The sequence below is a fragment of the Rattus rattus genome, chromosome 8, assembly GCF_011064425.1.
Source record: "Rattus rattus isolate New Zealand chromosome 8, Rrattus_CSIRO_v1, whole genome shotgun sequence".
NCBI lineage: Eukaryota > Metazoa > Chordata > Mammalia > Rodentia > Muridae > Rattus > Rattus rattus.
This window is the reverse complement of record NC_046161.1, coordinates 33,757,370-33,771,462: the sequence shown is the minus strand read 5'-3', so window position 1 is coordinate 33,771,462 and position 14,093 is coordinate 33,757,370. Positions and strand designations below refer to the sequence as shown.

The 14,093-nt window shown below is 40.4% G+C and overlaps 1 protein-coding gene across 1 annotated transcript in view; it reads left to right on the top strand.

The window, feature by feature from the left end:
• Window positions 1–8,663, top strand: part of Spa17 (sperm autoantigenic protein 17) — an 11,188-nt gene extending 2,525 nt beyond the window's left edge. Inside the window, exons 3-5 of the mRNA XM_032910943.1 lie at window positions 4,419–4,489; window positions 6,232–6,309; window positions 8,352–8,663. Coding sequence (XP_032766834.1) covers window positions 4,419–4,489; window positions 6,232–6,309; window positions 8,352–8,495 — 293 coding nt within the window. The 3' untranslated portion in view covers window positions 8,496–8,663. The remainder of the gene's footprint in view (window positions 1–4,418; window positions 4,490–6,231; window positions 6,310–8,351) is intronic.
• The last annotated feature ends 5,430 nt before the right edge of the window (window positions 8,664–14,093 follow it).

Sequence of the window (14,093 nt, the reverse complement as noted above, 5' to 3'; positions counted from 1 at the left end):
ATTTTGATTCTTCTCATTTGAAAGTATTATAAGTGTTATAAAAATAATTCAACACTCCTTAGATTAAATAAATTGGGTTTCACTGGGGTATGTGAAACTGTTCTTCAACGAAGGCACAGAAACAACCTGTTCTGGCGAGTGAATTGCCAGCTGGGGAGGGTAATTTACATTCTGTATACTTTCCAGGTCTCATCCTGTGGAGAGACTAAGGTTCATGGTAGCAGGGACTTTGATTTCCAGCCAAAAGGAAGTTCCTATACTCCCTTTCCTAAGTACAATTTCCAGATCCCAGCCTGGACGATTCATGACGATGAGAGTCTGGCCTAGAGGTCAAAAGGGGGAATGTTTATCATCATGTTTGTGCTGAAAACCTGCTCTTGACCTGGAGCAGTCATGGCATATAAGGTTTGTTACCATTGCCCTAGGCAAAGTAGACTGGAAATACCCCTAAACAAACAGATGTTCCTTCATAAGTCATTTTACAGAGGGAGCAAACCCAGAACACAGGCTAGAATCAAAACAACTCACATACACACCGAACAACTCCACCCGCTGTCCCTTGTGATCCTGCCTTTGAAGAACTCAAAATTTCCACCAGTTTCCTGACTCCTGCTAGTCTGTCTCATATCCAATCAGGGTAAATATTTGCCTCACAATCCACAATATTAGTGGGGGAAGTTATTAAAATAAATTGATAAAAAGTAATGTTTTTATGAACATGAATTTGGTTATAACATTAATTTTTACAAATTCATGCAGTAAAAATCTTTAGTCGTTTGTTTAATTTTAGAACTCGGGAACATACCATTAAAAAATGTTTGAGTCATTGTCCCCAGGTCACAGTAATAAAAACAATTGATGATTAATAGCCTTAGAATATGAGTTCTAATAAAGAAACGGCTAAAACCATTTGGAAAAAAACACCACACCCACTTCCACTTACATCGACTGAAGGTGAATTACCCACTGATACAGTATGAAAACCTAGCCTTCAAAGTAAAGGCAGATTAAATGATCATGGACTTCTAAACCCAGAATGTCCAGCCTCCCACATAGCAAGTATTCCCCTATCACCATTTTTCACGGGTGGTTAGTCGTCTTCATTCTTGTTACAGGAAACCTGTTAATAATATACAGTCTAAGTGGTATCTCAAATCATTAGGAAAAAATAGACTTCTTAAATAATATTAAGATCAAAATGAGAAAACAAAATTGCATCCATTCTTTACATCTTACACCCCAATAAATTATAAACCAATTCCAGATTGAAATACTAAAAAAGAAACCATACAACCTAATGCTGGGAGAAAATATACATCATCCCTTATGAAAAACATCTTGCTTGCCAAGTTGCTTCAAACTCAAATGCAACAAGGTTGATGGAACAGATTGATGGAGCTGACAGCAGAAGATGTCAGCTTGTATGTGGCAAAGCAGCATGAAGAAACAAACTAACAAGCCGATAAAATGCTTGCAGTCTTAGATCCCAGCAGCTCAGTGTGTTAATGAGCCTAATAAACATCTTGTAGAAATCATGTGTTTAACACATCTATACCAAGAGATAAACAGTTCATACAAAGGTAAACACGAATAGCTCTTAACATAAAAAGCTACCCAAACTGACCCATAACAACAATTCCAATCAAAATCACACAAAACTGGGCATATAGAGGTAGCTTGTGGGTTAAGGGCACTTCTGCTCTTCCAGAAGACCCAAGTTCAGACAGCACCACCCAGCTGGGCAGCTTATAACTGCCTGTAACTACAGTTCCAGGGGATCTGACTTCTGTTTCCATAGGCACACATGCACACACACACACAAATACAGAAATGAAAAACAGAAGAAATTACACTGAACTACCCACAACCACTATGTCTTCTCAAAAGCCCAAAGTTGGACAGTATGATTTGTAGATAAGGCTAAGAGAAATAAGCCCTCATACTCATTCCTACTAGAGATGGAAAATACATCCACAGGAAGAGGATTCTGTAGTATCTGTTAAACTTACATATTTATTTAACCTTAAACCTCTACACATTTCATTATCCCATCACTTGTGATAATAGCCCAAATACTTTAAATTTTTGCACTGGCCCAAACAGCAAGGCGAATCAGTCTTTAATTGTCTAAAACTGTAAATGAAATTGCAAACAAAAATATACCTTTCCTCTTTTAACTTCATTTATCAGAGGTATTTGCGATAGTGATGTAAGCTAATATAGAGTTACTCTGGAAACTTTATAACTATATAAGAGAATAAAGCAAATACGTGTGCTAGTATTGGGGATAAATTTGGAATGTAAAAATAATTTTAAAAATAGTTTATTAAAATTCTGTAGTTTTGAACTTGAATTTTGAAATGTCAGTGTGGTCTGTTCTCTTTTAAAATGTTACTCAGAGAATGAAGGCTCCTACTGAAAAGCCCGAGGACCTGAGTTCAGCTTCCAAGACCCACACGGTAGAAGGGCAGGACAGACGCCTGCAAGTTGTCCTTTGACTTCCCACCATGTGCCAGAGCATGCTTGTGTACATACACACACACATACATACACACACACCCACATACACACACAAACACACACACACATACATACACACACACATACATACATACACACACACATACACACACACCCACATACACACACAAACACACACACACATACATACATACACACGCACACACACGCACACACACGCACACACGCACACACGGACATGCACACAGTATTTTAAAATCTTTCTAATGCAAGTAGTTTCTGGCTCCATGCACTTTTGAAACCTCAAAATCATGATCAACCAAATGTTGGTGGACGTAGCCCCTAAGTTATCTCTGAATGCCATTTCCCGTGAACCAGACCCCAAGTTCCAGATATGGGGATAAATATACGTGTAAGCTGCCCATCTTTGGATCCCAGGAAACAAGCTCCCAATTGTTTCCAGGAGCACCCAGCACCTGGATAAGCTACTACTGACCAAATGATGGACAAATAGAGAATCAAGAAAAATAGTAGAAGTCGATGGATGGGAATTCACTCACGTTGCTAAGTGTTTGTGAGCTCATAATGCTAAAACCAGACACACAGAACTCTTATTGTTAGGTCATTTTGAAAGCTGGTAAGGGAATCAAATCTTTGACCTTCATTTCATTTAAGGGCCATATTTCAGTCATTTCATTTAAGGGCCATCTATCAGGGCAACCAAATAGTTGACTGTTTTCTTTATCAAATCTACCCCAATATTAGTACTGATTAATTTAGAACCCATTTTGTACCCCTAAATAAGTTAAGAAACAATCATCAGCCCATAAAAATCGTTTAAAATAGAACAGGATGTGATCTGTCCTCTGAGAAGATTAAGCAGCACCACCAATCAAGTGTTCTTGCCAAAACAGTCAAACCTAAAGCTAGGAAACCTGCAGCTCCAGCCGCCAGTCTGCAGGGAATTCAAGGGCAAATGACCGGGAACAGTCTCCTGTGGACACAGTCAGAAATATCCGCCCTGGAAAATTCCAAAGGGAAACCGGCTCCACTTCATCAACAAATAAACTGCACAGAAAAATAAAGTAGTCGTGGATTTTCCACTAAACATTATGTAAAAGACATATAACAAAAAGCGTTGTGTGTCCATTTTGAGGCTCTGATGTGACCAAGATGAATACATATACTAGACAAAGGGGGGAAGTTTGGATGGCTGGCTAGATACAGGCACACTGTAAGGATTGTTTGTTAATGATAATGCTACATGCTTATATTTTAAAGGCAGATATTTAAGTGTCTGTAGATTTTGTGCAGGTAGATAATATGTAGATTCATGTTTGGGGTTGGCTTGAAAATAACCAGGAGAAAATATATAGATAAAATGATAAATAGCAAGTTGATAATTGTAGTCTCTATGTGCACATAGGACTTGTTAGAGCATCATACTTTGGAGTTTGGAGTACTTTTTTAAAATGGAAATTTAAAGAAAACTCTCTTTGGATAACTACTTGTCTATATTAATTGTTTATATAATGTGTCTCTTTTGAAAACTTTTCCTTATTTTTCACTTTTCCAAACTTCCTGATCCCTTAGTATATATGTTATATACTTTTTTGCATTTGCTAATGCATGTTTAAATCTATTTATTTAAAATACTGGCATTTGTTCTGTGTCTTCCACTTTCTCACAAAGTTTATGAAGACAAGTTATGAAGGTATTCAGGGCTTTTGTAAATGAACCTAAGGACTCAATCAGTGTTAGACTGGTCATCATATATTTAATAATTATGTGTACAGCACTAGGCTGTTCAGTATCAGCAAGGTTTTCAACTGTCAGTAAAGAACCTTTGATTTGAAACAAGAAACTTGTGTTTCTGCATTGTTCTTGGTTCACTTTAACGAACACAAAATAAGTGTAAAATTATCTTTGTTATTTAGAAACCAGCTTTGATCCAGCAGAATGGGGGGCTAAGGTAGAGGACCGCTTCTATAACAACCACGCATTCAAGGTATAGTCTTATGAACCTACAAGATTTGGCTATATTTTTCTATCTATAAGAGAAATTATTATGGTCTCCCCCCAAGTTTTGAGAAGTGTGTCAAGCATTAAATAACTTATTAAAAATTTTTATCCTGAGAAATACTCTTCTAAAATAATCTGAATTGAGTACCAATACTTAGCATTAAAAGAGGACAACAGGAGAAAGGGCTTGGTCATCACAATTACTTCCATCTCTCATCTTTAAACTTTACTAAGTATCACAAGTCACAAGTTATATCTCATAAAATAAAACACTATTAGTCCAACTTTTTTCATTTACAAGCTACAAAAAGACTAATTCAAATGGAAGATAATGATAGGGGTTTTTTTTCTTCAAAGTTAATTAATCTCTTTAGTAACTGAACCCATTTTTATCATTGATAGTATTCTCAAAGGTAGCCTTTCTTAGCCCAGCTGTCCTGAGTCGAAGGCACATATTACACATAAGAAGTCAATGTCTTGCTTTCACATCTCATAGGACTCTGGGTTTGTGCTGTCCTTGGCAGTCAGTACATTGTCTGTTCTGTGTTTTGAGATGAGGAAGGTTGGTTAAGACAGCTTATGTAGAGTCAACATCATTGGCATCAACTGGAAAGCTGATAAAATTAAGTCTCACACTAGACGCCATGTATCCAAGTTAAAGGTTACATTTTAGCAGGATTCCCCAAAGTACCTTGAAAAAGTTTTTAAATAAAAAACAGCAACAACAAAGACCTGGGCTCAGTGGCCTGGTCCTGTAATTCCAGCTACTTAAGAGGCTGAGGCAGGAGGATCACCTGGACCAAAGGCTCAGTACCAACAGGAGTAGCAGCAGTAAAACCTATCTAAAAATAATAAAGATAATAATCACTATATAGACAGAGTACACAATTTTAATCCCAGCACCCAGGAGGTAGCAGCAGGCAGATCGCTGAGTTCTAAGCCAGCCTGATCTACAGAGTGAGTTCTAAGACAGACGGGGATACACAAAGAAACCTTGTCTTGGAAAACCAAGAAAAAGAAAACGTTCTGTCCTTGTGTTACATGGAAAATTCAAGGTGTTTGTTTCACTTTGGTTTTCAGGGTTTTATCTTACACACTTCCATATGCTCGGATTTCCATTTTATAATTTTATTTGTTAAAGACTCTTCCTGAAGGCAGTGAGCTAGCAATGCCTCAGTTTGGTGGAAGACTGGACTAGCCGTGACAGAAGTGATTGGCTGGCTCCTTCTTTATACAGATCTTTCTCCAAAAGTGAAACTTACTTTTCTGATTTGATATAGTATTGTACCTTAATTCCATAATGATTGACATTTTCATGTATTCATATAAGGTGCTTTGACCTTCTCCTATTATTCTTTCCTCCCCAAATTCCTTTCTCATCTGTAATATTGACTTAGTTTTTACTCTATAATTATCATTAAAAGGTCAATTTGGCTTCGTACTGTGGAATACAACAACTTTGATTGCTATTGTTGAAACTATCAACACTTCTTTAAAAACTGTCTCCAAGATAATAAACCAAACCTTATCAGCTATTAGTGTCCAGCAGTGGTTTATCCCTTTTTTTTTTCACTGTCTTTTTTCCAAGACAAATTCTTGTTAGAAGACAAATATATCTTTAACTACCCCTTCTTCTCAGTAGCATAACTTATTTTCTTTTAAGCAGCATGGGCCAAGAGTTAGCTACCTTCAAAACAATGCCCATGTGATCCTTTTCTCTCATTCTAGGACCCAGAACAAGCTGAGAAATGTGAACAAGAAATAGCCAAGGCATCTGGAAGAGAAGAAACACCAGTCACTCCATTCGTACGTAGTATTTTTCATTTACTTCAGTATTCCTACACACAGTAGCATCACTAACCTTAAAGGTGCGCATAAAATATATATCAACATAATAGTTATGTTATTGAAATTAGAATTTTTCTTCTAGATAATTAATTAGCTGTTATTGATAAACTGGAAGATTATTTTCAAAAACAAATTCTTCCCTTTAAAGATCTATATCAGAAAATCTTTCCATGGAAAGGGGCAGACAGTTGAACTTGGAGTCTCCTCTCATTTCTTAGATTCATATTCCACTTTGGGAATTTCTCTACTACTTCTCTTATCATCACACAAATACAAAGATTGGAGATAACAAAAGGAAAACAATTATATAACACCAAATTAAATGGCTTTACACAGTACGGCTTGCTTGTGTTCCATGAAAGGTCTTTTATAGAAATGCTTGCCTGCCTTGCATTTCTATCAAAGTCTACATCAAAGTCACCCAGAAAGAGGGACGTCCACCTCAAAGATGCTACCTCTCTTTATTCAGTGGTGTGCTAAGGCTATCACTTAGAGGTAATTGTGCACAATGCAACATCACTTTGATATTTTAAGATCAGCCAACTGAGAGTATTGGGACTAAGGTAACACTACAGACCAGAGCTTTGCTGGTATTTTAGGAGGGCCACGTTGTTTTACTCTGTTATTTCTCTGTAGAGCCAGTTAAACATTTACTAATACAGCACATTATCTTTGTGGTCAAAACTAAAAAAGACTGGACTTTAGAAGAGTTCATTCTGTACAACATCACAGTTCAAACCTTTGAGTTCCTTTTCAGGTCCTAGTATCTCAGTTAGCAACATTTGATACCTAGAATGAACATGCCCCTCAAGGAAAACTTTACTTCCTACCCACTGAGACATACTTTTTCTTACATTATTTAATTATTCCAGAATAGTATCAATACAATCCAGTTACCACTGGCATCAGATGTAATAGGAATTCAAGTATATGAGTTTGTGTTAAAGTCTCATTGATTTTAACTTAAGAGTAATTCACTTGATTGGAGAATCATCTCAAAGAATTTTATGCCAGTCTATTTGTATTTGACTATATCACTGGAGAGAGATATCAGTACAATGGAGCACAATGGCCATGTCCCCCAATTCAAACTGAGCAAAATTACACACAGGAACAGCACAGAAAAGAGTGCACAGGTTTGCTGTTCCCAGGAAGAGTAGTCAGAGAGCATTGTGAGCAGCATGGTCTGGATTTAAAATGAAAAGCATGTCTTCATGTAACTATACTCATCCACAGAGAAAGTTAGGAAGGATTCACAAACATATACAAATACAAACACACACACAACCGCAATTAATGGCTACTTCTTAGGGGCAAGACTTGGGAAAGCAGAAATATTTCAACTTTTCACAAGTGATAACTTGAGGATTCTTAAATGTGTGTTTAACATATTTTTAGCTTTAAAAAGATACATTAAAGGTCATATATATTTTCAGTTCTACATTTAGGATCCATGAATTTTGCCATCTGTCAATTACACCTAAATTTAAAAGAAACTGTAGGTCACTGTTCTGTCAGCCCTGATGATAAACCCAATAGCAGTAGAGTAACTGACTTTTTCTTTGATGCTCAACCCCTAAATGTATGGCTTTAATTGTCCTAAACATCTAGAGATTCAAATTTATTATTTTAATCTATCTTATCTAATCATGATTATTTCAAAATAGCACATTCGCCTATGTTAACACCGACACTGTACTTCAAGGATTCTTTCTTGCTTCCCCATCCTAACATAATTTCTCAGGAAACTTAAAATAGGTGCTATCTGGGAACAACAAGAGAAAAGACGCAGACAATGATCTTGTATTAAGACATATTGAAGAGTGGTGAGCTGAGCCTCTGTTCCTTTGGCGTTCAGCCTTTGGTACGCATACAGTGTGAACCAAGATCCCCTCAGGAAGCAACAGACCTCAAACAGTTGCTTCTCTGAGTTGGCATTTCTGTGGCATTAAAATACAACATTCTGGAAAAATCTCTCACTTTCTCTGCTTTCAATGAAGGAGGAGTCTACTGAGGAAGAAAGAGAACAGGAGGAGGCAGCTGTCAAAATCCAGTCCGCCTTCCGGGGACACGTGGCTAGAGAAGAGGTAAAGAAGATGAAGTCAGATAAGAGTGAGAACGTGAAAGAAGAGGAGAACAATTGAGACCACAGGTTTTACCCCCAGGAAACATGAAAAGTAATCCAAAGCCATCAGTGTTGTGATTGTCTTTTTTTCTTCAGTAAGGGAGACGTGATGTTGTGGAATAACATTTGTTGCTGTTGTGAAAATCTGTCATGAGCATTTGTTTAATAAACATGCCATTGAAACACACCCCTTGAAGATTTCCCTGGGAACAGGAGGACTGGCTATACTTGTCCCAAGCCTGTACATAAATGCCTCTGAATTCAGCATCTGAACAAAAGGGTCTAAGGCTTCAGAGACCTTGGGTCATGTGGTCTAATACCTAACAAGTAAAGCCTCTCTAGCCCACCCCGGAAAACTGAGCTTTAAGCCCGTGTTTCTCTTCTGGTGGTAACATTTTAAGTCTTTCCAGTGTAGTCATTTTTTCTTGGTGATGGAAGTAGTGGTGAACCCCAGGGCTCTGACTAAGCGATAAGCTCTGACCTTGCCCTAAGTTTTTTCAATAGTTTGAATTACTATAAAGATAAGTGGAGGGTTGGGGGATTTAGCTCGGCGGGTGGGCGCTTGCCTAGGAAGCGCAAGGCCCTGGGTTCGGTCCCCAGCCCCGAAAAAAAGAATCAAAAAAAAAAAAAAAAAGATAAGTGGAGATCCTGCCGTCCTGTAAATGGTATCCATCGGTGTCCACTTGTCATAAAGGAGCAATCGTTCATTGAAAATGCACTGAACACCATTCATGTGCTGAATTAGTAGCAAATATCTGCTGCTTTGATCACACAGCTTACTGCTGCTGTTTTGTCTTCTTGAGACAGGCCTTGAGCATGTAGCCTTTCTTAAAAGTCTCCTTTAATGATTACTATACCGTTCCAACCATTAGGCACGTTAGAGGGCCATCAACCCCTCTAAACCCAATCATTAGACTCCTTTTTAATGTTTACCTACCCATGTCATCCAGTCTCATGACTTCATAAACATCCCCACATGATTGCCAGACCTTGCTTCTCTCCAGATGTAACCTTGTATAGCCAGATGCCTACTTAAAACCTATTGGGATGTCTAAAGGTTTCTCAAAATGATATTGCCCAAAAAACTCCTGATACTGCCCTCCCATCTGCGGTTCTCTTGGTGTTTCCCACCTCAGAAAATAAAATAGTGTTCTATGTGGTCCAGAGAATGATCTATGAAAGGTCTACTTCAGTTTTGAATGAGTGAGTTTATTGAGTATATAGTGTACCTAAAGTAAAAAAATAAATAGTAAGGCATGTGTGATGATGGACAGATGGATAGATAGATAGATAGATAGATAGATAGATAGATAGATAGATAGATAGATAGATAGATAGATAGATAGATAAATTTGAACGCTTAAAACACTCAGCAGAGATCAACTGGCAAAGCCCCATTAAGGCAGCGAGCTGGAGTTCCTGGTAGAGAGAGTCCTGGCAAGAGCAGTGTCCCATCTGGTGAGAATTCTAAATAAAAGAGCAAATAACAACATATATAGATGACACCATCAAATCAGACATTCACACTATTCAGCAAAAACCAATTAGAGAAATGGAGGCTGCCAGTTGGAGTTCCCAGTTGAGGTCCCTGTCCATGGATGGCATTCCTATTGCTGAACCTCTCTCTGGCTTCTCCTTGTATGGTGAGGCAAACAGTAAACAACAGTAGCATCTGTTGGTGATACTTGGCCTTCTAACTAGCTCCAAGAGAAAGGTTTTACTCGTGAGTGATTGTGAGCTTCTCTTCTCTCTCAGGGTTATGGGGTAGCCTGTCCTCAGACAAGTGGCCTAGGAGGGAAACATTTCTGTTTATTTGTTTCTGTTTTGTTTTTTGGGTTGTGTGGTTTGTTTTTTTGTTTTTGTTTTTTGCAGGGGTGGGGGTGTCTTACTATGTAGTTCTAGCTGATCTTAGAACTCACAGAATCTGCCTGCTTCTGCCTCTGGAGTGCTGGGAACAAAAGTGTGTGCCACTACACCCAGTTCAGAGGACACTTACAAAGAACATTTTATTGATTCTGAATTTCACATCATGCACCCCAATCCTACTCATCCCCTCTGCCCTTGCAACCTCCCTCCACCCGGAAAAAAAAAATTTTAAGTTTAAAAAAACAATAAAAACATATCTCTCCATGGAAACTGCAGTGTGTCGCAGTGTGTCTCACAGAATATACTTTTGTCCACACATCTTTAATTGCAGATGTTCGTTGTAATGAGTCATTGGTCTGGCTGGAGGTCTCTGGCTTTTGCTACACTATCAATACAGGCTCCTCACCAGGACTCCTCTCCATATCTGTTGTTTCCCCGTGTGATGGAGATCCTGCAGCTTTGATTGGCATGACTGGCCCCTTCATGAGCTCCAGAATTTTTTAGATGGGGTAGGTGTTGGGGTGGACCAGTTCAAAGCCCTGGATCTGTGCCTAGTGGGTAGCAGAGCTGGTTAGCCTGCCCTTACCACCCTCACCACCAGGGCCAGTTCTCCAGCACTGCCACAGCTAATTCACCCAAGTGCCACGGTCAACAAGAGGCAGGGCCACTCTCTGCTCTTGTGCCCTCAGTGCAGCTCATGATTCTCCCACTACCAAGGAGTTACCTAGATGAGGGATGAGAGAAGTGGCGGGGAGTGGGAAGTGAGTGGACTGCTCTTTGAATGTCGCAGCTGGCGAGGGACAGGACCAGCTCTCCTGCCTGCCACAGACGGTGAGAGGGCATCTCTTCCACACCTATACCACCTCAGGGCAGATGATGGGTGGGACCCAAGCAGTGAGAACCAGGGAGAGCTCTACACAGCCCTAGGACCTCAACATGATCCCAGGATGTCTGCCTGGCCTTCCGTGGTACTATGAGCTATGGACATCAACACAGACCCCACGGACCCAGACATGGCTCCCACTTGGGAGCACAGGCCTGGACTTTCTGATGACCTCAGGTGGTAGAGTGGCTACTCTCAGGCTGTTTGTCTTCACCTCTCATCTCAGAGATGAAATTATAAGACAGACATATCTGAAAAGGAAGGGTGGGTGAATCAGCTTCCAGTGCCAGCTACTTTAAACAACGCATGGTAACTAATATAACATATTGCAAATGGCCACTCCATTCTTCCATTTTTCCAGGCCAAATCTCCAGATTCATCCTTAACTCACTCATTTTCTCTCCATCAAATATATCCTCTACCTATAAAATAAACCCAGTAGCTCACAATCTCACCACTTCCATGGTAGCTCATCAACCCTAGCTCCCATATCTTTCTTGTGAAGTATTGCAGGAGCCTTAACATGGAGGCATACTGTGTGCTCTAATCTCAGAGTCACTGCAGTGTCTCTGCTGAAAACCACAACCCCACATACACCCTTCCCATGATGGCCAAGACAAGCAAATATGTCAGGGGTTTGCACTTGTCACTTGTGTTCATTCGTTGACCAAAGAAAAAGATTTGGCCAAATCTTAAGTCCAAAGGACTTGCCTATTGGCAACCACAACAAAGGATTCTGTATGCAAAATAAGACATTAGGGTAGGGAGTAATGGGGACCAACTTATCCTACTACAGTCTACATCCTCCCCACATGCGAGATACATTCACTCTTGATCCTAACCCCCTAAAAGTGCCATCAACTCTTTGAAGTCTAGGAACTCATGATCTCTATCAGGTCCAGGTGTATCTTTTCCTGATGTAGAAACCTTTGAATTCAAAGGGCAAATAGCAGTCACAATGATGAAATCCCACTGAAGTTTCTGTTAGGTAAAGGTGGAATCGCATGGATCGCATGTTTTCCTCAGATATTTGCAAAGGGTAATAGGCTTTCTCAACCTGTTTGTAGGAAGTCGAGGGCCCAGAAAGCTATTTACAACTCGTATAAAATTTTCTGTGTTTTAGTTGATGGTAATACTTATTTTTAAACGACTTCTGAGAGTATTTTTATTTTGCATGTATGAGTGCCTGCATGTATGTAAGTGTACCATGTGTGTGCCGAATATCTCCAAAGGTCAGAAAGGGCCTCAGATGCCCTGGAACTGGAAGTACAGATGGCTGTGAGCTGCCGTGTAAGTGCTGGGAATGGAGCCTGTGTCCGCTACAGGAGCAAATTTCTTAACTGTTGTGACATCGCTCCAGCACTGGTGGTAATACTTGTTGCTAATAAAGTTATCTTTAAAATTAGTGAAGTTTCTATGTACTTGACTATAGTCAACTCTGTGCTAAAAACTAGAACATCTTTTTTTTTCTTCCAAGATTTTCAAGAATGAAACCAAATTTGGATAGAGCCCTTAGAACCCTTAATTATAATATCTAACTAATCTCTGTGCTTCTACTCTGCCTTAGAATTCTTCAAAAGAAAAATCTTCATATACACACATACACGTACACACTCACACATGATTTAATTATGAAGTTCCAGAACAGTATGCCATTAGTAAGCAGGAGAATCAAACAATCCAGTCATGTAATTCAGTCTGAATCTGAAGGCTGGTGAGAACCAGATGCCAAAAGTGTAATTCTCGGTGCAAGGTCAAAGGTATAAGTCTTGGAGTTCAAAAGGTCTGAGCCCAAGAGCTATGGTATCTTAAGGCCAAAAGAAGATAGCTTACCCCAGCTCCAAAAGAAGAAGAAGGAGGAGGAGGAAGAGAAGGAAGAGGAGGAGGAGGAAGAGGAGGAGGAGGAGGAAAAGAAGAGAAGGCTGAGGAGAAGAGGAGGAAGAGAAAGAGGAGGAGGAGGAAGAGGAGGAGGAGGAAGAGGAGGAGGAGGAAGAGGAGGAGGAGGAAGAAAAAGAGGAGGAGGAAGAGAAAGAGGAGGAGGAGGAAAAGAAGAGAAGGCTGAGGAGAAGAGGAGGAGGAGGAAGAGGAGGAGGAGGAAAAGAAGAGAAGGCTGAGGAGAAGAGGAGGAGGAAGAGGAGGAGGAGGAAGAGGAGGAGGAGGAAAAGAAGAGGAGAAGGCTGAGGAGAGGAGGAGGAGGAAGAGGAGGAAGAGGAGGAGGAGGAAGAGGAGGAGGAGGAGGAGGAAGAAGAGGGAGGAGGAGAAGGCTGGGGAGAAGAGGAGGAGGAAGAGGAGGAGGAGGAAGAGGAGGAGGAGGGAGGAGAAGGCTGAGGAGAAGAGGAGGAGGAAGAGGAGGAGGAAGAGGAGGAGGAAGAGGGAAGAAGAAGAAGAGGAGGGAGGAGGAAGAGGAGGAAGAGGAAGAGGGAGGAAGAGGAAGAGGAGGAAGAGGGAAGAGGAGGAGGAGGAAGAGGAGGAGGAGGAAGAGAAAGAGGAGGAGGAAGAGAAAGAGGAGGAGAAGAGAAAGAGGAGGAGGAGGAAAAGAAGAGAAGGCTGAGAAGAGGAGGAAGAGGAGGAGGAGGAGGAAGAGGAGGAGGAGGAAAAGAAGAGAAGGCTGAGAGAAGAGGAGGAGGGAAGAGGAGGAGGAGGAAAAGAAGAGAAGGCTGAGGGAGAAGAGGAGGAGGAAGGAGGAGGAGGAAGAGGAGGAGGAGGAAAAGAAGCAGGAGAAGCTGAGGAGAGGAGGAGGAGGAAGAGGAGGAAGAGGAGGAAGAGGAGGAGGAGGAAGAGGAGGAGGAGGAGGAGGAAGAAGAGGAGGAGGAGAAGGCTGAGGAGAGGAGGAGGAGGAGGAAGAGGAGGAGGAAGAGGAAGAAGAAG